The 27940-nt window shown below is 39.8% G+C and overlaps 2 protein-coding genes across 2 annotated transcripts in view; one reads left to right on the plus strand and one right to left on the minus strand.

Annotated features, from left to right (window-relative positions):
• LOC130913033 (disabled homolog 2-interacting protein-like) overlaps positions 1-1354 on the plus strand; it is a 42796-nt gene extending 41442 nt beyond the window's left edge. The window contains exon 18 of the mRNA XM_057831295.1: positions 607-1354. Coding sequence (XP_057687278.1) covers positions 607-777 — 171 coding nt within the window. The 3' untranslated portion in view covers positions 778-1354. The remainder of the gene's footprint in view (positions 1-606) is intronic.
• Positions 542-27925, minus strand: sncaip (synuclein, alpha interacting protein). The gene is made up of 13 exons (XM_057831296.1): positions 27596-27925; positions 21562-21634; positions 21412-21484; positions 19235-19495; positions 16674-16897; positions 16405-16600; positions 13065-13312; positions 12805-12984; positions 8269-8382; positions 8073-8198; positions 5914-6083; positions 5782-5835; positions 542-2055 (listed from the first exon to the last, which is right to left on the minus strand). The coding sequence occupies exons 2-13, from the start codon at positions 21616-21618 to the stop codon at positions 1365-1367; spliced, it is 2394 nt and encodes a 797-aa protein (XP_057687279.1). The 5' UTR covers positions 21619-21634; positions 27596-27925; the 3' UTR covers positions 542-1364.
• Between the last annotated feature and the right edge of the window lie 15 nt (positions 27926-27940).

Here is a 27940-nt window from a genome sequence, read left to right on the forward strand (position 1 = left end):
ATCGTGGCGGGTTCCGATCGCCATTAACCGCAAAAAACAAGGGATCACTGTATTACAAGAAAAAGTAATATTACGAGATCAAAGTGATACATAACATTACGGGATTAAAGTCGTGTCTTATATCAACTGGAAGTGACCCGTACATGCAAAATTAATGGGGAGTTATCTGAAATAAATAGGAAGTGAGCTGGGAATGACCCATTCTCAACAGAAAGTGACCCTCAAAATGCTTCAAAATCAGCAAGAAGTCACCCCGAAATGCCCCAAAATCAACAGAAAGTGACACCAAAATGCCCTATGGTATAAGGGGAAGTGAGCCGAAATGCCCCAAAATCAACAGTAAGTTAACTATCTCAATTGGAAGTGATACCGAAATGCCCCGAAATCAAAAGGAAGTGACCTGATATCAAGAGGGAATGACCCAAAAAAGCCCCGTAAATCAACAGGAAGCGACTCCGAATGTACTAATCATTCGTATCATTAGATAATACATATGTCACTGTCTCAATATGATCAATTTTCTTCATTTGGCTTGCTCCCAGGTGGTTTATTGTCCTTTATTGCATTTGTTTTTGAGCAAATATTGTTTGTGTTTGCGTGTTACAGGAGAAACGGCTAGCCAATCTGGATGCTACCAACAGTCGCCTGATGGCGGCGTTAGCTCAACTTAAAGAGCGTTACGGGGTGCCGCAGCAGAGGAACGGTTTGTCGCCTAGCAACACGTCGTCCTTGCAGATCACGGAAAACGGCGAGTTCCGCAATTCGGGCAATTGTTGAGCGCCTGGATGACCTTTGACCTCTGCACCGTCTTTCCCGCTACCACTTCCTCCACCCAAGACGATTGAACCCTTTCGGAGACAGTGTGGACTAAAGTGGACGTCTATTGATAAGTTAGCATTAGCTTAACTCGTTCACTGCCAGGTCAGGTATGTTATGTATTTGTGATATTGCGTAAGAGAGAAATTGATATTGAAAAAAGTGATTGACGCCAATACACGTCCAATCCATTAATGCCATCAGTCAATGGCAGCAAGAGTTAAGCTATGCTAGGTCACAAAGTAAAATAAATACATAAATAAATAAAATTCCCAGAGTAAAATACACACTTATTTGAATTTATGTCTTTATTCGTCTGTTTTTCAATTTATTACAATTTATCTTTTAAAATTTAATTTGAATTATTTATATATTTTTTATGAATCATAACTTTTTAATTTGCATTTTTTTCCCCATTTTTTGATATTTATGACTATTTAAGTGGGATGATTGACAAGGTCCGCAACAGCCCGGTTTAAAAAAATGTTTTAAAAAAGTGACGCCATGAATAAAGTGATTATAAAAAATGTCAAGATGACACAATGCGTTCACACGTTTGCACTTCTGTTTTTGTTCTTGTACTGGTTGTGTGTTGCATTGTGCGTGTTGTTGTTGTTATTTGCATTTCCGCTTAGCGTCTCCATGATGGAGCGCAGTGCCCCAAAGGGTCTCTTGGCCTCCAAGTTTCCAGCGGGCGGGGCCTCCTTGCCGGTGGCTGCCGCTCTGCTAGGCTCCGCCTCCTGATGGAGGTTCTCATTAAAAGTGACCCTGAGTTTGAGGCTATGCGGCGTCTTCCTGCGCGTCGACGGCGACTTGAGGGCGCTTTTGGGGCTGGTGGCCACCGCCTTGGGAGAGCCGGTGGCGTCGGGGCCGGTGTCCGGGTCGCACCCCGCCTCTGCGGGGCCGTCCGTTGACTTCCTGTCGGCCGGCGGAAGACGTTTCCACAACGCCGGGTACGTGCGCTCCTCATCGTCGATCGGCAGGCGCGTCGGCCTATCGGGTCTCGGGGCCGCATCGGAATCCGATTCGCAGAGTGAGCTTTGCGTCATCAGCTTCAGACGCGCCGGCTTCCGGTCGCGCTTTTCAGCCGCCGCACCGCAACGACGGCCGGGAACCCCGGCGGTATCGCAGATGTCTTTCCGAGGTCCGGTCTCCTGACGCACCAGCCAATCGCCATCCACGGACGTTCCTTCCGCGCTCAGCGTCATCTCGGGCCAAGCCTCCGAGCCGGACGGACAGCTGAGGAATTGACAAGCGAGCGGCTGTGTTACGTTTCACTGGACTGTGTAAGAACTTTTTACTATTGCGTGTGAAAGCTTTCCAGTGTAGCATGTGAAAACGTTTAACTAGCGTTTGCAGGAACTTCTCAGTGTAGTGTGTTAAAACATTTAACTAGCATGTGTAGCAACTTCTCAGTGTAGTGTGTGAGAACGTTTGACTTGTCCAGTGGGGCAAATAAGTATTTAGTCAACCACTAATTGTGCAAGGTCTGTGCAAGAGGCCTGTAATTGTCAACATGGGTAAACCTCAACCATGAGACAGAATGTGGAAAAAAAAAAACAGAAAATGACATTGTTTGATTGTTTGAGAATTTATTTGCAAATCATGGTGGAAAATAAGTATTTGGTCAATACCAAAAGTTCATCTGTTTTACGAAATTTCAAGGTTCACAGCGAGTCAGCAACAGGCACACTTTTGCGAAATAGACAATGTTTATTGATTAGAAATTGCAAATAAATTAAGTTTATTGATTACAATCCCACAAAGGCAAGCAAAAAACAAGCATAACACAGAATAACCAAAGCGCTAGGTCTAGGTTGTCACTGATAACGTCTAAAACCCCCACGATCCAGTCAAAAACACACAAAGTACAAGAAACAATGGCGCTAGATATATAGTTGTCAATTCTACTACCCCCACGCCACAGTTAAAGCACAACGAGTTCCCTGGTAATGAATCACGCTCCTACCTGTTGACAACGAGTGGAGAGCCCGCACTCCAGGTCTGAGAATCCAAGGAACAAAGCCAAGCGATTACACGTCAACCAATAGCAGACTCTGGCGTGGCCCGGAAATGTCCGGCTCTTTATTGGCACATGCCACGTGAGAACAGAGATGGCCAGCCCCTGCTCTCAGGAGGCACATTGCCTGCCCAAAAATGGTAATCTTAACGTGTTTTGCTCAACCTCTTAAGGAGATGAGTCTCGTGTCCAAATATGATTGGTTCACTCGTTGTACTTTTTAGCAGCAGATGGTTCGTATCAGGTATCTTGGTAACCATAGCAATGAGCTAAACCGCGTCAAAATGGCGGGCATAACCTGATAAGAAGTTGTACAGTCAGTCCAAAAGAATGTGTGCACATAGAAAACAGCAACACACAGTTAGTTACTCTTCAGTTATTGCTATATGTGTATAGTTATATATGTGGATTACAATTCGGGTCACAAAAAGGTTACAAGTGTTTTTCTCCATTCATCATCTCAATACTTTGTTATGTACCCTTTGTTGGTCAAAACGTTTTCTGTAACTCTTCACAAGATTTTCACACACTATTGCTGGTATTTTGGCTCATTCCTCCATGCAGATCTCCTCTAGAGAAGTGATGTTTTGGGGCTGTCTTTGGGCAACACGGACTTTCAACTCCCTCCACAGATTTTCTATGGGGTTGAGATCTGGAGACTGGCTACGCCACTCCAGGACCTTGAAATGCTTCTTACGAAGCCACGCCTTTGTTGCCCTGGCTGTGTGTTTGGGATCATTGTCATGCTGAAAGACCCAGCCACGTCTCATCTTCAATGCCCTTGCTGATGGAAGGAGATTTTCACTCCAAATCTCTCAGTACATTGCCCCATTCATTCTAGAGCTGTCCCGACTAGTCGACATAGTCGACGTCATCGATGACGTAAATCCGTCGACGAGCACAGCATCCCGTCGACGGTTAATGAAGGGTTAAAAAAAAATATGCGTGGAAAGTTAGAATGTCGGATGCTCTGTTTGCAAGCGGGGAAAGCGGCACAAAGCCAAAAAAAAAAGCGCACCAGAGTGTCCAAAACATTGCCTTATTTCAAAGAAACAAAGGAGAGTACACTCTTATGTCCTGTCTCTTCACTGCCAAGCTTGGCTGCACGTCGGCCGTGAATAAAAACCTCAAGCGCCTTCACGCAGTTTGTAATTTTTTTTTTTCTTCAGTTTTTGTACACCAGAGGGTGCTGTCGCCTTACTAAATAATAATGTTTCATTGACAATGGGCCTATAGGTGCTATTACTATTGTTCTTAATGCTAATTGAAAGGTTTATTTCATGTTATGGTTTATTTTATGGTATAGAAAATTATATAAGGTTAAAAGGTCATAAATATATACAGTATATACAGTGATTGCACTCAAGGGAGAGATTGTCAATGATAAGGTAATAAATTAAGGTAAATGCAATTCATATAGGCAATTCATTGATATATAAATAAGGTTTAAAAGGAAAAAGGTGAAAAGTTTTTGTTAATTTCTAATTATGTTGCTTTATTTGTGTGCACCGTAGCTCTTACAGTGTGTTTACATCAAGGATGGAATAAAAGTTGTAAACCATCAGTTTAAGAGACCATCTTTTCAAGGGAGGCTACACTAGTTAATTCTATCAGCATTTGAACTCATTGTTTATTTGTGATTTATTATTGTTATTTACGTGTTTATTTGTACTTTAATAAATAATTTGAGTGTTCCAATATGTTTTTTGTGAATTGATAAGCGTCAACAAAAATTTCATTGCTAAATTAGTTAAAAAAAAATAAATAAATAAAATAAAAAAATTAATTATTAGATTAGTCGACTAATCGTAAAAATAGTCGGCTGACTAATCGGGAGAAAATTAGTCGTTTGGGACAGCCCTAATTCATTCTTTCCTTTACACAGATCAGTCGTCCTGGTCCCTTTGCAGAAAAACAACCCCAAAGCATGATGTTCCCACCCCCATGCTTCACAAGGGGTATGGTGTTCTTCGGATGCAATTCAGTATTCTTTCTCCTCCAAACACAAGAACCTGTGTTTCTACCAAAAAGTTCTATTTTGGTTTCATCTGACCATAACACATTCTCCCAGTCTTCTTCTGGATCATCCAAATGCTCTCTCGCGAACCGCAGACGGGCCTGGACGTGTACTTTCTTCAGCAGGCGGACACGTCTGGCAGTGCAGGATTTGAGTTCCTGGCGGCGCATTGTGTTACTGATAGAATCCTTTGTTACTGTGGTCCCAGCTCTCTGTAGGTCATTCACTAGGTCCCCTGTGTGGTTCTCGGATTGTTGCTCACCGTTCTTGTTATCATTTTGACGCCACGGGGTGAGATCTTGCATGGAGCCCCAGATCGAGGGAGATTATCAGTGGTCTTGTATCTCTTCCATTTTCCAATAATTGCTCCCACAGTTGATTTCTTTCCACCAAGTGTTTTACCTTACAATTTTGTCTCTGGTGTCCTTCGACAGCTCTTTGGTCTTGGCCATAGTGGACTTTGGAGTGTGACTGACTGAGTTTGTGGACAGCTGTCTTTTATACCGATAATTAGTTAGAACAGGTGCCATTAATACAGGTAACGAGTGGAGCCTCGTTAGAAGAAGTTGGACCACTTTGACAGCCAGAAATCTTGCTTGTTTGTAGGTGACCAAATACTTATTTTCCACTCTAATTTGGAAATAAATTCTTTAAAAATCAACCAATGTGATTTTCAGTTTTTTTTTTTCCACATTCTGTCTCTCATGGTTGAGGTTTACCCATGTTGACAATTACAGGCCTCTCTAATCTTTTCAAGTAGGAGAACTTGCACAATTGGTGGTTGACTAAATACTTATTTGCCCAACGTTGGCTTTAGTCTCCACTAGTCCACATCAGAAAAATGACATTGTTTTCAAATCGACGAGACAAGATTCTTTCCGCCGAGACGATAGAGGTGTGAATTTCTTCGTGAAAGCTTGTGTCTTACCTGTTGTCCAGTTTGTGTAGCCGTTTCTGTAGGGTGGCCTTCTCAGCCGCTTGTCTGCAACATACGAGCACACATTTAGTGAAGGCGCCTCATAAATTGAGGGTCAACGGACCTCTCCCACCCCGCACTGACTCTGTGAGCCGCTTGGTCAGCTTGACGACCTGCGAGGCTAAGGACATGCAAGTTTCCACGACGACCAGGTAGCGGGCGCAAGAGCCGTGACCTTGACGCTCCGCCAGCTGCGACGGTCGCTCGCCCTGCTGGTTGGAAACCGTCACGTTGGAGCCGTACTCCACCAGCGTCTAAACACACACATCGCCAAGGTTAAAGTCGTAATGATGGAAATCCGTCAAATTGGGGCATGTCGCGAGATTGACGCTGATCAGTGGGGGAAACTGAAATCGGGGGATTCATTTCACAGGCGTAAGCGATTGAATCCTTTTTTTTTTTTAAATATATATCTGAAGGTAGCACTAGATGTCCAGTCCATTTGACATGGAATTTTTTTTTTTTTTTTGCTGGTTGAGTGATTTTAACTCTATATTATAGCTCTGTGCATTGTCTTTCATTTGTTTTAACCCTTTACCTCGCCCAATCATGCCCCCTATAGAGGCCTGGTGCAGTCGGAGCCCTCCAAGCTCCGCCCCTGCAAACGTGGCGACCTTCAGCCATCAATAAAAGACCCAGATGAACTCTAGATCAGTGATCCCCAACCAACGGGCCGGGGACCTGTACCGGTCCGTGGCGTATTTCCTACTGGGCCGCAGAGAAATAATAAATTGTTGGTTAACGACCGCAATTTGGCCTGTGCCTCTTAACACATCAATATGCCTGTTTACTCTATTGACTAATTTGAGATTTGTGTATGTCGCCATCTAGTGGTTGGCCGCAATTACTGGGATGTTTGCACACCTATAGCAGCCCAGCGTCAGTCAATGTAAACAGTAACGTCAGCTGCTGTTGGCTGTGTGCGTGTGCGGCGATGTCTTTGGACAGCTTTTTTACGGTGAAAAGGCCTGCTGAGCCAGAAGAGGAGCCGACAATCAAGTCCATTCTGCATACCGTATCGGCCCAAATATAAAACGGTCTTTTTTGCATTGAAATAAGACTGAAGAATTGGGAGTCGTCTTATATTCGGGGTCTAGACATTATACTCATTCACGACGCTAGATGCTGAACTTGAGGAGTAATGTTCTGTCATGACAGATTTCAGCTACTCTCAAGTTTAACCAGTTTGCATTATCTTATTGCAATGTTTTTCCTTATTCAGATTTGTTTCAAGACTACAGTTACAGTTAGACCTCACTTTGATGGTTAATGCCGTTATTGCAGTTTTGTTGTTTTATCACAATAGATTGGTTTACTTACATTTCAAAAACCAGAAGCCATTCATTTACGAATGTGATTGCACTTTAGTTTACATATTTAAATGTTCAGATATTAAGATTTGAATGAGGCAAAATAACATGCTTTTTCTCTCAAATATATTGTTATAATCTTTTGTTTCAGATCTACAGTAATTATTTTCTGTATAAAAATTAATTTGGTGATCAAAAAGTCTTTTTTCAAACTTGAGTCTTGAAAAAGAGGGGGTCGTCTTATAATCAGGGCCAACTTATATTCAGGCCAAATATGTGGATAAAAGCAAGCAAACGAGGCAGCAAAAGCGAATGCACTAAGAGCATCATACCTCTGGCGAACTGTATTGCTAAAGCTAAGAACCTTTCACGATTAGAGAATAAATTATGCCTGCTACCAGGATATTTTCTGTCAAGTTTTAGGAGAGGCCGCTGTTAAAAAACGTTGATTCAGCGTATGGTGAGTTACATTTTCCTGACACTTAATGTTTGTTTTTACCCCTGTCGTGTTATTTTACATTTACTGTCATTTTCTGCCACACATTGCCGGTCCATTAAAAAAAAAAAAGGCCCATATAATACCGGTCCGTGGTGCAAAAAAGGTTGGGGACCACTGCTCTAGATGACGTTCATGATATGTCACAGCCCTCTGCAGGGTTTTAGCTCCTAATTTATCTTAAAATGAATCAGACCAACATGGTGTTATTCAGTTAAAAATAATCCAGTGTGTACACGCAGTTTGTCTGTGATCACTTTCCAGCTCTTATTCAATCTGTAATACCACCACAGCCACAGCAATGTTAAAAAAAAACAACAACTGAAAAACAGTTTCAGTCTGAGTCAAATGATTTTTTTTCCTGCTCTAATCCATGACACTTCAACAGAGGCTGTTTGGTACCTGAATTCACGTGTAACTTCGGTAAGTCTACATACCTGTATACAGGTCAGATGTCCGTACAGCGCAGCCACATGGACGCCCGTGTTGCCGTTGTGGTCCACCTCATCTAGAGAGATGGCTTGTTCCTGCATGAACTGGAGCAGCCACAGCAACACCTTTTCCTACATACACACATCAGGTTTGGAGGCTGACGGCGAGGAGAGAGACAGCGCACAACGGCAAATGAATTACCTGTCCGTAGCGAGCGGCGTAGTGTATCAAGCTCGGATGTTCTCTGGTGCAGCTCAGCTCTGCGATGGCCTCAGTCTCGCTCACCATCCAACGCACACACTCGAGGTGACCGTTCTACATAAATGCCCGAAAATAGAATAGAATGTCATTATTGATTGTTAGTAAATGCCTCAAAATGTACGGGAAGCAACTCAAAATCTGCAGAAAGTGAAGAAAATAAATAGGACGTGACCAGGAAATGACCCAAACCTAATAGGAAGTGACCTCAGAATACCTCAAAATGTACAGGAAGTAACACAAAATCAACAGAAAGGTCCTGCAATAAGCAGACACTGACCCATAAATACCTAAAATCGACAGTCAGAAAGTGACCTAAAATGAACAGGAAATGACACGGCAATGCCCCAAAAATCATCATAAAGTGACCTCAAATCAATAGAAGGTAACCAACTCTAGTGATTAAATTGTTTTAAAAAAAAAAATACAAGCATTTACTCAGTACTTGAAGACAGGAGCGCTGGAAGTCACTTACAGCAGGGAGTGCTGAGGATCTTTTTTAATTTTTCTCATCCAAAAACAGCCGTTTTGGTCAAAATTTGTTATGCACGTGCGTTTTCTCCATACAAGGCGTGCACGATGGCAGTACACGCACATGCTGGATAGTTTACGTACGACTACTAGGCTACAACAAAGACAGCATTCTATTCCACCTACAGTGTGTGTTAGAGTTTTTTATATTGGAAATAAAAGCACCCGTGTATTATAATGCAATTCCCTGCAACTAGACGGCGCAATGTCACATACATTTGAAAACTAGAAGGTCCAATAAACCTCGGTTTACGCCCCCTTTTCACAAATAGCGCCTTATTCAACATGACCCGGTGTTCTGCCAAAATACCCTACACGGTAAAACGTCCCACCAATGCCCAGTGCGCTTGCGCACGCATGCGCATATCAGTTAAAAGAAGCGAGTACTTGCTATTTTCGTTTTTATTGAGTCTTTTTTTTTTTTTTAACCTTTCCATTGCCTCAAAATACTTTTGTCGTGTTTTTCTATGATAACTTTTAAGCATAGTGTTTTCTTGTGGTAGCTTTAAAGCAGAATGTTTATCTGTTGACCACATTAGTCATGTAGAGTATTTAAACCACCCTTATTTGACATGATTACTTTTAAGTATTTTCTTGAGGCATTTTTTAATACAGTGGTACCTCTACATACAAAGTTAAATCGTTCCAGGACCTTGTTTGTATGTCGAAATGGTCGTATGTCGAGCAGGATTTTCCCATAAGAATACATTATTATTCCAATAATTCGTTCCACAGCCTGAAAACCTACACTAAATCCTTAATAAATGCTGCTGGTACTTTTGCACATAGCAATTACACAGAGCAAAACAAATAAATTATGATTAAAAGTCAGAATAATAATATAATAATAGTAATAATAATAATACTGTATTGGCCCGAATATAAGACGGCCCTGATTATAAGACGACCCCCTCTTTTTCAAGACTCAAGTTTGAAAGACTTTTTGAATACCAAATTAATTTTTATACAGAAAATAATTACAGTAGATCTGAAACAAATGATTATAACAATTAGAGATGTCCCGATCACCGATCGATCGGGTCCGATCACGTAATTTTCAAAGTATCGGAATCGGCAGAAAAATATCAGCCATGCCTTTTTTTAATATATATATTTTTTAATTAAACCGTTTTCTAATTGTATTTAACGTTACAGACATAATAAGTTACACTCATCCAGAGTCTTTAGTTTAGGCTTAAGGTAGGGTTATCAAATTTATCCCGATAACGGCGGTAATTAATTTTTTAAAAAATGTATCACGTTCCAATATTTAACGCAAATAATGCATGCACTGCACGACCCACCCACGCATTGTCGCGCTCAATCTGTAATGGCGCTGTTTTACCTATATAGAGAGATAAAAGGCAGCGTAAAATGAGTAGAGTGAATTTTGGCAGCCTTTGGAGCCTTTTTTTAATTGGTTAAGCCTTACAATCCCTCTCCTTATGATTAGAAATTTCATGGGAAGCAATGTGGGGAAGCAAGGTAGCAATTGATCTTTTTCTTAACACCTTATGTTATTTTCCAATGCAGAGAAGATATATCAATTGGTAGCACTACGCACAGTCATGGTTCCACTTCCCATCATGCATTTGGGCATGGCTACAGTATCATTTACTGAAAGCTCAACAAATACACTAGATGGCAATATTTAGTCACAATATACAAAGTCATAGGTCTTTCTATCCGTGGATCCCTCTCACAGAAAGAATGCTAATAATGTAAATGCCATCTTGAGGATTTATTGTCATAATAAACAAATACAGTACTTATGTACTGTATGTTGAATGTATATATTCGTCCGAGTTTTATTCATTTTTTTCTTAATGCATTGCCAAAATGTATATGATCGGGAAAAATTATCGGGAATGATTGAAATTGAATCGGGAGCAAAAAAAAGCAATCGGATTGGGAAATATCGGGATCGGCAGATACTCAAACTAAAACGATCGGATCGGGAGCAAAAAAACATGATCGGAACAACCGTAACAATATATATGAGAGAAAAAGCATGTTATTTTGCCTCATTCAAATCTTAATATCTGAACATTTAAATATGTCAACTAAAGTGCAAACACATTCGTAAATGGATGGCCTCTGGTTTTTGAAATGTAAATAAACCAATTTATTGTGATAAAACAACAAAATTGCATTAACTGCATTAACATTTAAGTGAAGTCTAACTGTAACTGGGAAACAAATCTGAATAAGGAAAAACATTCCAATAAAATAATGCAAACTGGTTTAACTTGAGAGTAGCTGAGATCTGTCATGACAGAACATCGCTTCAATGATATCTGGCACCATCTAGCGTCGTGAATGGGGAGAGCAGCTGAGAGCTATCATGACAGAACATCGCTTCATTGATATCTGGCGCCATCTAGCGTCGTGAATGGGTATAATGTCTAGACCGCGAATATAAGACGACCCTCTATTTTTCAGTCTTATTTTAATGCAAAAAACACAGTTTTATATTCGGGCCAATACGGTAATAATACCTGTAATAATGTAACGAATCGGGTTCTAATCTGGCAGATGTGTTTTGCGTGGTGTACCTGAACGCACCGCGTGGCCGATTTGACAGAGTGAGGGAGGACTTTTTACTTTCACTTTTTTCGGCTGCGACGGACCGTGGGCATGTTGTGTTGCACAAGTTCTGAAATAAATGATTCAAAATCTGACGAAGCTGGCGATTTTTGGGCGATGGTACCACAATAACAATTGTCACCTTAACTTATAGGAGGAGGACCGTCGAGATCGCAGACATTCTACGGCCGTAGTGTCGAGCCAATTCACGGACGTGCACACCACGCTCATATTTTTCTATCATTTCCATCTTCATTTCAATGGTAAGGCTAATCTTTAACCCTTTTTCACCACCTGCACTAACATTCTTGGAACCAATGTTGATTTCTCTCACAAGAAAATCTGCCTTGCACTGCGGTGCTGTCATAAATCGTCGTATTTCGAGGATGTCGTCGGATGTAGAAACAAATGGATGTCGTATGTCGAGGTACCAATGTACGTTCTTCCTGTATGCATCTAAATAAAACAAGCTGAATGCGCACGATAGTACTTAAGGTGTCAAATTCACCGTTAGCAGGACGTTTCGCCGGTGTAGATAATTTGTCAGAACACCAGTTGGAAGCAAGGTGGTCACCAAGTTATTTGAAAAAAATAAATAAAAGTTTGACCACAAACTGAGCAGGAAAAAGGTTTTTCACCAGTGTGGGTTCTTGTGTGTACTTTTAAGTGGTGAATTTTGAGTGAATCACCAAGTGGTATTAAAAAAAAACAAAAGCAGAAATAAATAAAAACTTTTTCAACATATTTATTTAATCCCCAAAGGTAAAAACACTATTGTTTCAATATGTTAATATTCATTTATTTTAGCGCCCCAAAAAAAATCTACCCCGAAACTTTTTTTTTCTCCCTAACACCAGGGGGTGCTACAGCGCCCTTAGCACCCCACGCCATTGCTCTTTTCATGCAATACTTTTTAACTTGTACTTGATATTTCTGGATGATTACTTTGACTTGTACTTGAGTCATGTTGTTTTTGACGTAATGCTACTTTTACTTGAGTACAGTTTTTGACTACTCTACTGATTACTTCGTTTATTAAAAAAAAAAAAAAAAAAAAAAAAACGGACACATAGTTACTCTATACTTGAGTATATTGTTCACTAAATACTTTTTAACTTGTACTTGAGTGACGTTTTTGGAGGATTACTTTGACTTAGAAATGATTTATTTTATTTTTATTTGATGAATGATTTAGAAATAACGCTACTTTAAGTATGCCTTCATTTTAGTCAATCACATGCCCGGCGTCACTCCAACTTAACCCTTCGACTGCTGGACATTTGTAAATAACTCCGTAAGTCCAGTTTGGCCATTTTCGAAAATATAAAAAATAAATAAATAAAGAACGAAGGACACCCGGACCTTGACAGCGAGTCCGGCGGGCGTGAGCTGCTGCTGGTTGCGTTCGTTGAGTCCGTCCTCTCCCATCAGAGAAGTGAGATGCTGGAGACATTCAGCGTGGCCCTGAGATGCTGACACGTGGAGAAGGTTGTTTCCCATCTCGTCGCGGATCAGCGATAGGTTGTCGGCGGCCAGGTGAGGCTGAAAGGCAGGAATGACAAACCCACCGATATTCACCATGGGAATTGAGCGACACTTTACTAGACGAGCCAGAGGCTTACCAAGAGCGAGATTTGACCTTCCCTGACAATGTTGATGATGTTGTACTTCTTCTTGCTTTCCTCATCCAACTCCACCCCTCTGGCTCCTCCGTGCTGTCCTCCCGCAGAGGTTCGGGTTTTGGAGGCGTCCTGCGCGGCCAGCTGGGGGAACAAGACGCCGGCCGGGCCCACCGGAGGTTCCGGGCCCAGCCGCTGGTGCTGGTTGAGGTTCTGTGCTTCTGGGAACACCCTTGCTGACAGCAGCTTGTCTGAATCAATCATTCAGATATTGATGAGCAGACCCATGATTAGCATGTCTTTAATGTAGGCTATGTAGTAAAGTGAGGGCTGACCGATCCGATCTGGACATAAAAAGGATAACCTTTCTTTTTTTAACTGGTAGTTTTAAAGAATCTGCACTGAGAATATATGAAACTAGTGCATATGAAGTAAATATTAATGAATAATTAATTAAATATGAAGACGCACACAATTTTTTTTCAGAGGGGTTACATTTACAAAAAAAAAAAAGTGAGAAAAGAACTTCGAAGAGTCATTGTTTTCATCACGCAATTCGTTTTACTTTTACTACGGTAGATTTGTAAATAAACAGTACTCATACTTCGCTACTTTGGACTACACTAGAGTCGTTACATTGTACCTCGTATTAGATTTGACGATATTTTAGCCAGAGATGTGGACAGTGGGTGTACCAGTTTCATCAATGAGATGTCGCCTCATTAATAACTTAACTCAAGGACACTAATCAGAACTACCAATACAGTCACATGACCGCTCACAAGTTGGCCGTCCGAAGTCCTATGATTATGCTGGCTAAAACTATTTGACCTAGAGTCAACACCACTCGATTTCAAGCTGTTTTTATTTGGCACCGATACACCATGGAAAACTGGAGATATGATCATTTTTATTTCATGGTGGAAAATGTTGTTTTTTTTTCTCCACTAGAGGGCACTCATGCTCATTGCGCAGGTAATGTTTCATTTATCTAATTTGAATTCTATAATTTTTGTGTATTTATTTGACCATTGTCATGTAATAACTTATAGGACATATGATAATAATTGTTCACACAGATGATGTTGTGCCGAGAAAAACATATACCATTGTTTAAAAAAAAAAAATCAGACATTGTAAGTAGTTAGTCCCAATGTTACTCATTATGTGAGGACAGTTTTCGCGGTTAATGAGGACCAGAACAAGCCGCAATAAGTAAAAAAACCGCAAAGTATCCCCCCTCCCCCCAAAAATTGTGTGTGTTCAATGTATTTATTCAGATTCATTGGAAAGAGATACATATAAGACATGTTTTTTCACTTTTTTCCCAAACTATAATTAAAAAAATATACATACATATATATATACACATATATATATTTATATATATATATATATATATATATATATATATATATATATATATATATTTTTTTTTTTTTTTTAATGTTTTTTAAGCCCTTCAAATGTAATAATTATGATAAGGTTTAAACATGTTACTGTCCAACCGAATTATTTTTAAACAAGAATAAAGTACAAAAATGCTTGGCTTCATTAAATGCTTCATTGAGTGAGTCCACTCAAATCCGCTCAAGCTGCTCACTTACACACAATGAGTTGCTACAGCAACTGTTGAACAAGTTAAACGATGATTGAAGTTTGAGTCTCTGGCGAGATCAAACCTCAACTGTCTGTCAATCATCGTTATCTTTAATAAGCAACTCCAGTGCACTGCCTGACCAACAAAGAGCAGGGAGAGGGAGAGAGGGACAGGTCATCTGTATTTATTTATTTATTTAATTGAAAAATAATCCGCGATGGACTGAGGACGCGAGGTTTGCAGCGCGAAGTAGCGAGAGATCACAATGTTAATTTCACCAAATATTTTTTTTACTTGAGTACATTTTGTGGATGACTACTTTCACTTGAGTAACATTATTTTGAAGTAATGCTAGTCTACCCACCTCTGTCCAAATTACAAAAATACAAAATCAAAAATACAAGAAATGAAACAAATATGGAAAAACATTGTTGAAATTGAATTTGAATTCTAAATTGTTCAGCAAATGCCAGAAAGTATAGAAATAACAATGCTCCAAATTCGAGTATATTTGATTGAAAAAAAAAAAAGCTGGGTGGTGGCTCAGAAGCACAGACTCGATCCAAAAGTCAATCACAGAAGCTGAAAATAATATCACTTAAGTAAATAAAGTAAAAAGAGTCACCCAGAAAAATCATTCAAGTACAAGTAAAAAAGTATTAGGTGAAAAGAATACTCAATTAATGAGTAACATTGTGAGTAACTGCTTACGATGGATGATTTTTAAACAAATGTATATTTTATCTCAACACAACGTCATCTAAATGAACTATTTACTAAATAAAACTGTAAGGAAAAATGTTACAACTCTAGTGTAGCCAAAGGTTGTGCAGTAAATGTACTAAAAGTTCACAAATCTACTCAAGTAAACAGTGTGGTGTGGTAAAACTACATTTAGAAGTATTTTCCTCAAAAAGGCACTCAAATAAATGTAATGGAGAAAATGTAAAGCCTTACTACCCACCTATGATGACAAGAAATGCGGTGGTGTTTGCGTGTGTGTGTTCATATTTATTCTTTTAAGAGTTAAATTAGGCATATTGATTGATGCTAACTATCATGACTGTTTCAACGGAGTATTCCATTCTATGCTAGCGTTAAGCTAACGGGAGCGTTTGAAAAAAAAAAAATATATAGATATATGGTGTATTTTAATGTTCAGAATGTATACCGTATTTTTCGTACTATAAGTCGCACCTGAGTATAAGTCGCACCAGACCAAAAATGCGCAATGAAGAGGAAAAAAAAACATTTAAGTCGCACCGGAGTATAAGTTGCCTTTTAGGGGGAAATTTACTTGATAACATCCAACACATAGAACAGATATGTCATCTTGCAAGGCAATTTAAAATAAAAATAGAATAGAGAACAACATGCTGAATAAATGTAAAGTATGTTAATCAGTAGTTATTCAGATAACAATAGCATAAAAAACATGCTAACAAGTTTACCAAACCATCAGTGTCACTCCAAAACACCAAAATAACATGCGAAATGATATAATAATGTGTCAATAATTTCACACATAAGTTCATCTAGAGTATAAATCGCACCCCCAGCCAAACTATGAAAAAAACTGCGACTTAGAGACACTTCAAAATCTTTAGTTTCTATCACCAGAAAGTTATGTTCGATTTAATATGAAACGGCTGAGGTTGAACTCCTTTTTTTTTTCCAATCTTGAAATCGCCCAGCCCTAATAATAGTTCTATCATTCTTTCGATTTGAATGCTCAGTACTAACCTCCTTCAGGGAAGGAAGACAGCGACGAGGGGCAGCTGAGCAGCGAGGAAGAAGACGATAGCGCTACTTCTTGATATTGACGAAGGTGATGTTGGAAGCCACCTGAAGACTGAGAACGAAGAAGGTGGGGCGGGTCCTGATCCGAGGACTTGGACTTCCTCAGATCCGACCACTTCAGAGGAGACAGGACGCACATCTGCGGGAGGAGGAGGAGAGTGTTTGACATTGAGCTTTTGTTGTCACGTAGGCGCTCGCTTGCGCGTACGTGCCTGTGCCGATGCATTGTTGCCATTGTCGTCTTCTTTGTTGTTTTTATTGTTGTGCCTTCGTTGTCTTTCCAGCGTGGCTCCGCCCACATCGCCCGCGCTCACCACTCGCTTGTCCGGGGCTCTCGGCAACGTTGATGTCCGTCGGCCGGACGATTTGATGAACGGCACGTCCAGGATCTCGTCCATGTCCAGGTCGTAGTGCTCCAGCTCCCCGAGGTTGGCGGCTATTGCAGTAAACGGCAACAGAATTTAGAGGAGCTCTCTGAGAATCAGCCAAACCATATTTGGGGAATAGAAATGTTATCACTCATATCACCTACCTTGCACATTGGTAGCCTTATCAAATTATGGTGAAATTCTTTTTTTGACCTTTGACTCCAAAATTGCATCACCTGTTCTGTCTCTTATTACAAACATATCCTCCAAGGTTGTTTTAGTCAACAACAACAATTAGTGACGCACGATAATACATTTTTCAACCGATAACAATAACCCATAAGTTCCTCCTAATTCCAACCGATAACCAATAATGTCAAGCCGATAATTCTATTAAGATTTTTGTAAAATTTTAAAGTATACACAAAAGAAAATATTACTGTGCAAAAATATAATTTATTGCTCTTTTTTTTCTATATAAAATATGAACATGTAGTCAATTCCAACATCTAAATAATGACAGATTACCTGACATTGTGTAATGGTAAACTTTTGGCAACTATCACTTACAGAGTAAATACCTAAGTTGCACAAAAATGCATTTAAGAGTAAGCCATTCCTAACATATATAACATTTCTACACTGCAAAACACACTTCCTTAAAACTGGTCAGTTTTAAGTGTAAATCTATTGGAAAAAGTGAAAATATCTGCCAGCGCTTCAAGTATATTTCTCTCAAAAATAGCTAGCTGAAAATAATCTTAACAGCCTTATTTAAAGCAATGCATTATTAAACTTAATCCTTAAAAAAAAAAAACTTTCAAAAAGATTTTGAATAATATTTGTGGCTAGAGAATATTGTAATTTCATTACAACAGGAATGTGCACGTGCATATTTAAATTGATAAGTGTTAATAAGTGCCAATAAGTTTTGATTATCTACTGTGACTGTAATTTAGCGGACAAATAAGTTAAATAATTTGAAAAGTGATTGCTAATGTTATATGCATTGTTGCACACTGTGAAAATGATTAACTCAAAATAACGTGATGTCATGTACCCATTCTGCAGCGCTTTGTTTACATTTGCGGCACTCACGACATTTGCTTTACAGCAGCTAAACTGATACACGGCAGTACTAATTGGACGGAGTTGGAGCTCGCATCCCCGTGCATGTTGTTTTGTGCCTGAGTTTTGTTAAGCCGAAAATAAAGGCAGCGTTACAAAGTCATCTGACCGCTCGTCATTTTACATACTGAATGCATTATTGACTGGCTGAATTCGTTTTCTGCATGTTTAAATCATCATGTCACCACTGTGCCGTCATGATAAGCTTGCTTACTGGACATCACTTGTCAAAATGTCCGTGGTGAAAATGATGTGACTGGCATGTTTTTCATAAAGTATGGTGGTCGTACAAACTGCATTATTTTTTTTATCCAGGGCTTTGGCTCTCGGGTCATTTCGGTAAAAAAAATCGTGTCTCGTCTCGGCAGCTACATTTGTACCGGATAATCCGCCCGCCGGTTCGCCGCGGCGTATTTGGGGCCTGGCTCTGCTCGCACGCCGTGGGGGAACGTTCGAGAAACCCGGGTGTTTGCCGGAGGTCCCGAAGCCTTTTCATAGAATTATCGGCTTGACTTTATCGGTTGGAATGAAGAGGAAATTATCGGTTATCGGTATCAGTTGAAAAATGCATTATCATGCATCACTACCAAAGATGTATAAACAATTTTGTTCTTCAAGATAAGCCACCCTCCAGGCTTGCTTGTTTTGAAACAGACGGTAATATTTGTTTTCTTATCTTGGCAAGAGAGCATACCAATGTTGCTTTAGCCTTCAAAGGTCTGTGCTGAGTGATTATCATAAAATAAATGTAACTCGTTTCCTTAGCGTAGCTTTCGCATTAGCATTAACTTTAGCGTCGGGCTCATCCTCTTAAATGTTGTTATGGTTTTGTTGGCGTCAGCTACGGCTAACACTATGTTGGCATTGTCCTTGTAGACGCTACAATATGAGCTCATCCGTCAACTTTCATTCGAAATTGTTGGAAACCTTTATTATTTTTTTTTTATTGCTTTTTGGACTAATACTTTGAATTTTTACAGACAAAAACATTTCGAGTATTCATCGACTAAAACTAGACGAAGACATTTTGAAATGGCTAAAAAATGACTATTAGTAAGTATTTTGTACAACAACAATAGTTGATTATACTTTTATTTATTCACAGGTTTACTTGAACACAAACATAAGGAACATAACGCCGCCTAACGCCTTTCACCTAAATATCACTTTAAAGGAGCAGTCATTTGAACTACCGCAAAATTTATGCTTGTATGCATTAGCCGAACTAAAACCACAGTTTACTTTTTGGTGTTTAACAGTTGTTAAATGCCAGTTACCTGGACTGGTGCCAGCAGTGTCCACCATCTTCGCTCCCGCGGTTTCGCCAGGCAGACGGTGGTCCTCGGCGGCGGTCGGCTCCCGGTCTCGAAGCTTGGCATCCCGGCCCGGAGGCTCCTCTCTGGTCTCGGGCTGATGCTTGAGAGGAGAAACCCTCTTGACGGGACGGAATTTACCGTGAGCTTCGGTAGCACCCGTGGGTTTGATTCCCACCGTGCCCACATGGGACGCCACTCCACGACTCCAGTTGATGGAAGGAACTGAGGAGGAGGGTGAGACAGAACACAAAATGCGGGGGAAAACGTGGAGATATCGGTAAAGTAGAAATAATTAGATCTCCTTTCATTGTCATCTCTATCTGAAATAGTTAGTGGCATGAAACCCACTAACTGTCCGTTAGATATAATTCCAGCTGGCCTTCTAAAGGAAGTCTTTAGTTGCCTCGGACCAAGTCTGCTGGCTCTTATAAATAACTCTCTCAGTACCGGTTCTGTCCCAGCTGCCTTCAAACAGGCTGTAGTCAGACCCCTTCTTAAAAAACCCCATCTCGACTCCTCCGTGCTGTCCAATTTTAGACCCGTCTCCCACTTGTCTTTCCTTTCTAAAGTTTTAGAAAAAGTTGTTTTTATTCAATTGCAAACATTTCTAGAGACAAACTCCATCCTTGACAAGTTTCAATCAGGCTTCAGGTCCAGACATAGCACTGAGTCAGCACTGTTAAAAGTGCACAACGACATTTCCCTTTCTGTAGATAATGGAAACCCAGCAATCCTTGTTTTACTAGATCTCACAGCAGCATTTGATACAGTCGACCACACAGTCCTTGTATCTCGTCTAGAACACTTTATAGGTATCCGTGGTAAAGCTCTACAGTGGTTTAAATCGTACCTGGAACATAGGACCTTCTCAGTAATGATTGGGGAATTTTCCTCCTCACAAACCTCTCTGTCTTGTGGGGTGCCACAAGGCTCCATTTTAGGGCCTGTTCTCTTTGCACTTTATCTCCTACCTTTAGGATCAGTTATAAAAAAACATAATATCTCTTTTCATTTTTATGCTGATGACCTGCAGCTGTATCTCCCCCTGAGACCCAACGAACAAACTGCTCTCACTAAATTAATGGAGTGCATATCCGATGTGAAGCAGTGGCTAGCGCAAAACTTTTTACATCTTAACGAAAGCAAAACTGAATATATTACTTTTGGCACACCTTCTATGTTAAATGCCCTTGAGCCCAACCCTGGCACTCTGGCTCCCTTTTCTAAAACACATGTTAAAAATCTCGGAGTGATATTCGATTGCAGGCTCAACTTTGAAAAACAGATTAGTTCTGTTGTAAGAGCAAGTTTTTTCCAGCTCCGTCTCTTGGCCAAAGTGAAGCCTTTTCTTACTCGCCACGACCTGGAAAAAGCAATTCACGCTTTTATAAGCTCGAGGCTGGATTACTGCAACGCACTTTATGTTGGTCTTCCCAAGTCCTCAGTTTCTCGTCTCCAACTTGTTCAAAATGCTGCTGCTCGATTTTTAACAGATACACCTAGACGTGAACATATTACCCCCGTGCTATCATCACTCCACTGGCTTCCAGTCCATTTTAGAATTGATTTTAAACTTTTACTGTTTGTTTTTAATTCTATTAATGGCCAGGCTCCTTCTTACTTATCAGAAATTTTAACCATCCGTAACTCTGGCAGGACTCTTCGCTCTACCGGCCAACTTCATTTGCAAGTCCCAAGGTCCAAACTCAAACAGTGGGGAGACCGATCTTTTGCGGTTGCTGCACCCAGGTTATGGAATAGTCTTCCCCCGGAGATCCGCACCACTACAAATTTGGGCCTTTTTAAATCTCGTTTAAAGACACACCTTTTTAGACTCGCCTTTCCCCAAGATTAGTTTAGCCTGGTTTTATTTCCTTAGGGTTTTTAATGTTTTCGGATTTTATCTGTTTTATTGTTTTGTTTGCTGTCTGACTAATCGTGATGCGATGTTTCGTTTCTTTTTTTCTTTTCTTTTCTTCCTAATGTCATTGTATAATACTTTCCTGCCTTTTATTTACTATGTGCCATGTTTGTCTTTGTTGTAAAGCACTTTGGGGACCTTTCGGGTTTTGTAAAGGGCTATATAAATAAATTTGATTTGATTTGATTTGAGGAGGAAGCCAATAATGCAGCGTTACCAGCTCTCTCCTCAGCCTGAGCATCGCTTCGTCTCGACAACTCTGGAATGTTCTTCAGAGACGAAAAGGAACACTGAAACAACACAACAATGTGTTAACATCGGGAGAAATGTTTAAATGTGAGAGTGTGTGTGTAAGCGCATTACTCACTACAGCATCGTCCGAGAAGTCGATCTCGTCCAAATCCAAATATTCAGGAACCTCCATCTTCACAAATCATCACCTCCACAAAACAACATCAACACAATTGATTCATTCATTTCCTTAGCGCTTATCCTCACGAGAGTTGCGGCCACAATGACAAAAACAAGAATTGGCACCTTGGGACAATTTTGGGGCTTTAGCATGCATGTTTTTAGGATGTGGGAGGAAAGCGGTGTACCCGGAGGCAATTTCGACACAGGAAGGTGGAGCCCACCCGAGATTTAAACGCTTGATATCAGAACTATGAGGTGGACAAGTTAACCACTGTGCCGCCACATGACGATGCAATAAAAACATATTTAGATTTCTTTGATTTTTTTTGCTGTCGCTGGACATTTTCTTTGTTCGGTAAAGTTTTTTGCAGTAGTGTAAATATAATTATATATCAGGCCTGCAAAATATATCATTTGAACATCGCCATCTGCACAATAGTCCCATTGCACAACACGCGATGATTTTTTTTTTTTTTTTTTAATACATAAACGTTTGTTTTGTTGCCACATGTGTGCAAAAATATGGCCTCCAGGATCCCCTCTTATATGCAGAAATCTTTATTGTTTACAGATGACCCTCCTTAGCCTGGATTAAACAGTATTAGATGAATACAATGTGGCCAAGGTGAGTCAACCAAAGTCTTCACAAACAGAGCTATTAGAGTCATTTGGTGAAAATTCTTCTCGTTTTCATAACGCAGTATACAGGGTGTTCCAAAATGTTTGACCCAATTTCATAGGACAATAATCTTGACAATTTTTGTTGGAATAACCTCAAATTTTCACAGCTTGTCACAGCAAATATTTGTACTTTTCTTTGTAAATTTAAGCAATAAATAAATAATAAATAAATAATTTAGTTTCATTAAGATCTATCAAGTAGTTTCCAAGATATGGGCATTTAGAATGGGGTCAACCATTTTGGAACACCCTGTTTATCTCAATAGATCGCAAACCCTCGAAAAGTCTGAATGTCAGTTTTTCCCAATATAGTTCTGCCCTAATATATGTCCTTACACCTCTGGAACATGTTTTTACTCAATCCTGAACTAATTCACTGCCATTGACAGCCACCAAATCCATTTCAATTGGGAAGGCTGGCATTGAGTGATTATGTCTCGCTGCCATTGACAGCGACAGACATCCGATCCAATTTGCCTCGATCGACAGATCGCTGCCTGCCCTCTACGCCAAAATGGATTGGACATCTATCACCATCAATGGAGGCAATGACTTTACTCTTTAAAATAAAAATAAATACACATTTTTTAAATACCCGATATTTTACACCCGATTCCGAACCTCTGAAAATTAGACGGTCGGGCCCGATTTCTGATTATGTATTCGAATGGCGTACCGCAAACAACATGTCACTTCCGCTCATTAATAGTCATGACATTAGCTACTGTTGCTAAGTAGGGACAAGCCACCGTTTGTCCCTAATAGGAAATGAATGGAAATTGTGTACGAAGGAGATGTTTACAGAGCTAAACCTACCAATTCTCTCCGAAAATGATGTGCCTGGTGCCAAATTGACTGGCAAAGATGTGGAAGAACATAAAAATGTTCAGTTAAAGAGATGGCTTGAGTGTCGAAGGCTGCAAAAGACAAAAAAACGAGCCGACCTAAGCATAGCTTTAGCTTTTTTATCGACGCGACTGACAATGACATTCTCCTGTTTCAACAAGCTATCCTTTACCATCAGCCCTGTCTTTCTTATGTATCCTCTGGTTGTCCTACGTCTCTTACCGTTCCTGGGGGTAATTTAGTTAGCTTTGTGTAGCGATCGCAAATGCTACTCAGTGACAGCCAACGAACACTTTTAATTTTTTCATTGATAACACATCTTAATCCTATAATTTATTTACACTTCCCCCTTACTAAAGTTTATGTGTATATATATATATATATATATATATATATATATATATATATATATATATATATATATATTAGGGCTGTCGAAATTATTGCGTTAACGCGCTGTAATTAATTTTTTTAATTAATCACATTAAAATATTTGACACAATTAACGCACATGTTCCGCTCAGACAGTATTCTGCATTTTGGTAAGTTTTACAGCAAGGCTTTTTGTGCTGTCTAACAGCGAACTCTTGTGGTCGCTTTGCGACATGGTTTATTGTTTTCTTGCCAGTTCAATATGGCTGCATGACGTCTCGGGCTGACGTCTACGTTGTAATGTTGTGCTTATATGATCCTTGGACAAGATTTGTCCGTAAGTATGGTTGTTGTAAAGAATGTACATATTATGTTAGTAAGCAAAATTTTATATTTTTTGTATGAGACGCTTTTTGTTTATGTTTAGTGAACCTGTATAGCGTGCTAAGCTAACGTTGTTGCTAATGCAATGCTTGTGTGCTTTTTTTTGTAGTTTTACGAAGGTCTAAAGAGGACAATGGTTTGAGGCCATTTTATTAATAAATCAGATGAAAAAGGAAGAAGTCTGATTATTAAGGCGTCGTTCACTAGCTGTCTAGCTTTGGAAAAAGTAGACACATCGGAGTGAGGACAGCATAGACAGATTTAAATGACAGTAGAGTGAAATGCCCACTAGAGTCCTTATGTACCGTATGTTGAATGTATATATCCATCTTGTGTCTTATCTTTCCATTCCAACAATTTAGTTTACAGAATATATATATAATTTACAGAAAAATATGGCATATTTTATAGATGGTTTGAATTGCGATTAATTGCGATGAATTACGATTAATTAATTTTTAAGCTGTAATTAACTCGATTAAAATTTTTAATCGTTTGACAGCCCTAATATATATATAACAGAAAAGGTAACAGTGGCAGTCAGGTACCATTGTAATTCTTTTCAGGTCATTCATTGTCAGACAGAGGCAGTACGGCACAACGTTACGCTAAAAAAATAAGTTAAAAATATAAAAATGGCTTACCTCTTCGTCCTCTGAAAGACCATGCCAAACCAACATAATGTTTATTGCATATGAAACGTGAATGGATTCGCTGAGCTGGTGTTAAAGTCCGCGCAAGTTGATTCGGTCTTCACATTTTTTCCTCCCGAGTTTTTGGTTTCCGGAAACGTATGAAGAAAACATCCTTCATGTGTCGTAATGTCTAGAGTCGTTTCTACAAGTTCCAAAAAAGCAATGCGTGATCGGCATGTTCGTTTTTGAAAGATTACCGGAGAAAAGTAGCACTAATTACGTTGGGTCTATGCGAGGGCGGGTCTATAATGTCTCACTTCGGCTTTACTTCCGCTTTACGATGCGACGTCACGGACTAAAAATAGCCTGCGTGCGGTATGCCATTGGAGACATCCCTAATACACATCGAACCTTGGAATGCAAATTCTGTGTTTCAGAGCTGATTAATTGCACTTACTTGGTTCCGAGTTAGACAGCAGAACCAAGTGCGGAACTACTTTTACCAGTTGGTTACCAATTGTTTTTAAGGCTGCAATTCATGCTCATTTAAATACAGAACGAACGTCAATAAAACACGGAATACGCTACAACTACGGTGTCATTTTTGGTGAATGTTACAGTGCTGCCGCCTCATGAGCACAGATTTCCGGGAGAGAGTCGCTGTGACAGAGCAGCGACTCTGCGGTTCTTGTGCAGGCGGAATAAATCAAGTCAATTCGTGTCGGATTAGACGTGACAAAACAATTTACATGTAGGAACTTTTTTTTTGTGTTAAAAGTGTAAAACTGGGCCACCTAGAGAGAAGTGCTCCACTTGGTCGTCCTCATAGTTTTTAGGTGTGGTGTGAATTCCATTTTAATGACAGGCTGAAGGCCTGTCAAGTCACTGCTCAAGTTTTTGATGTTGTCCTTCTTCTGCTTGTGGACCTTAACTTTGAAGTCCAACTCACCATCATTTGTGAACCGATTATTTTATAACTAGCAATGTAGGGGATCACTGTATTCTTTTCGCCAAATACTGTACTTTTTAACCTGTACTTGAGTAGAATTTTTGGATGACTACTTTTACTTGAGTAGTACTATTTTGAAGTAACGTTACTCTTACTTAAGTACAATTTTTGGCGACTCTTCCCACACTTGGCACATACCTAAGAAAGTATTTAAAAGTAGAAGTGGGAACCTCTTGGTAACTCACGATACGATATGGTTTTCGATACAAAGCTCACGATAACGATGATCTGACGATATGGCGATGCAACGATTATCGATACAATGGTCAGGAAATCATTCTAGGATATTCTAAAAACAAGTAATAAACAGCAAAGCAAGCTTCTGCTGTGAACTGGAATGAGTTTATCACGAGTAGACGTCCAATCCATTTGAACTGGGAGGGTGGCAGCGAATGAACGAATGTTCATTCGCTGCCATCCCTCCCACTTCAAACGGATTGAACATCTATGGACGTCAGCAGCAGCCAATGCCAAGCAATGAGGCAATTTTGGGCCATTTAAGGTCACTTATCTGTTGATTTTCAGTTACTTCCAGTTGATTTTGGAGTATTTTATGGGTCATTTCCTGTTCATTTTGTGTTACAAAACAGGACGTGACCTGGGAATCACCCAAATAAATAGGCAGTGACTCAATCGCAACAGGAAATGACCTGTAAATGCCCTAAAATGAACAGCAAGTGACTTGTAAATGCCCTGAAAATCGGACAGAATGACTGTGAATACTCTGGTTTCGAATGAACGAACGTTCCCAGTCTAAATGGATTGGGCGTCGAGCACCGTCAATGCAGCCTGAGACACTATTATGGTGGAAGATTTTGGTAGCAACTTGTTGGTTCCTTTTTTTAAATTTATTTTTTAGAGGTTGACACCTTTTTATAACGATATCTCGATTCTTGGCAGAAGCATATCGATAACCTTTGGGGATACAAAGTATCAAGATATATAGTGCTGCAACGATTAATCGATTAACTCGAGTATTCGATTAGAAAAAAAAGATTCGAATTAAATTTTGCTGCTTTGAGTATTCGTTAAATTAAAGTGGTGTTGTAATGGTTTATTTTGAAAGTGTTTGCATTTAGTTTTATTGAATTGCTTGATACACTGCAGTCTGCCTCATTTCACATGGCTGAATCCAGGTGCTCCCTGCTAAGACCAAAATAAGCTAAGTTTTGTCTGAGTTTTTTTTTTTTTTTTTTAATGCATTTGTAATTTAGTTTATAGATATATTTAGCCTACTTTTGTGGGACTACGTGTCCGAACCATTTGTTAAGAGCATTATAAAAAAGTAAGCATTTTATAGCATTTAAACTAGTGAACTTTTGCTGTGTAAGTTAGCCAATTGTTCTTTTGTTGTACATAGATCCTCATTCATTCGGTTTTTATACTGTTTGAGGCTCAGTTCAGGTAACTCCATTTTTCATGTTGTTTATCCGATTACTCGATTATTCGAACTAATGGTTCATCGATTAATCGACTACTAAAATAATCAATAGCTGCAGCCCTAACGATATATCACCATTTCGATATTTTGTCACACCCCTACCAAAGATTTAAAAGCGTAAATTATGTTTTTCCAGTCTTGGGTTTAATCAGTCACTAACACACTTGAATGTACTGTATGTGCTGCCTTCAGGGAAAATCTGAACTCAAAACATCAAACGACTCCGAGTAGATAGACATTTTCAGCTGAGCCACCAAATATATATTTTTTAGATATGATATTATAGTCCATAATTCATGTGGAGACCCGCAGGCAGAATGTATGTTAAAACGGAAGTGTTTGGAGTATTAACGAGGAACTATTTGGGGAAATATTTACACTTGTTTTTAGATGCTGGTGGATTATTTAGTGTTCAGGGAATTAAAAAGCGAGTTTGCAATAAGAGGCTAATTAGGCAAGCTAAGCAGGTAATTAGCAAGCAGCGATGCTAAGGGTTCGCCTTTGCGCTAGCCGGACAGCTGGCAAAGGAGGCGAGAAGAGAAAGTGGAATTGGGAGAAGAAGAAGGGGAAAAAGCAGCAGTTTTAAATCGCGTGCGGATCATAGAAGTATATACAATACCTGGCGGGCGGGTGGGCTTCTAGCAGACAAGCTAACGGGGAGTTTGCAATGCAAAGCTTGTTGTTTTTCCCCCCTTTTTTTCGTCGATGCTAACAGCACAAAGACTTTGACATACTGTATATCCTCAGAGAGAGCCTGCCTGCCTGTGAGAGCTCACTCTGTGGGTTTTTTTCCCCCTCACACCGCTCACTCCCATTTAACAAAGGCCGGATTTAGCTATTTAACTTTTTAAATGCTTCTTTTTAACCCCACCACATGTTTAGAAACCATAAAGAAGTTTAACTTGATGTCACTTTGCACGAGAGCGCGCCCGGTTGCGATTTTGTTGTCATTGTATGGAATTAT

The sequence above is a fragment of the Corythoichthys intestinalis genome, chromosome 3, assembly GCF_030265065.1.
Source record: "Corythoichthys intestinalis isolate RoL2023-P3 chromosome 3, ASM3026506v1, whole genome shotgun sequence".
In the NCBI taxonomy this organism is placed as follows: Eukaryota; Metazoa; Chordata; class Actinopteri; order Syngnathiformes; family Syngnathidae; genus Corythoichthys; species Corythoichthys intestinalis.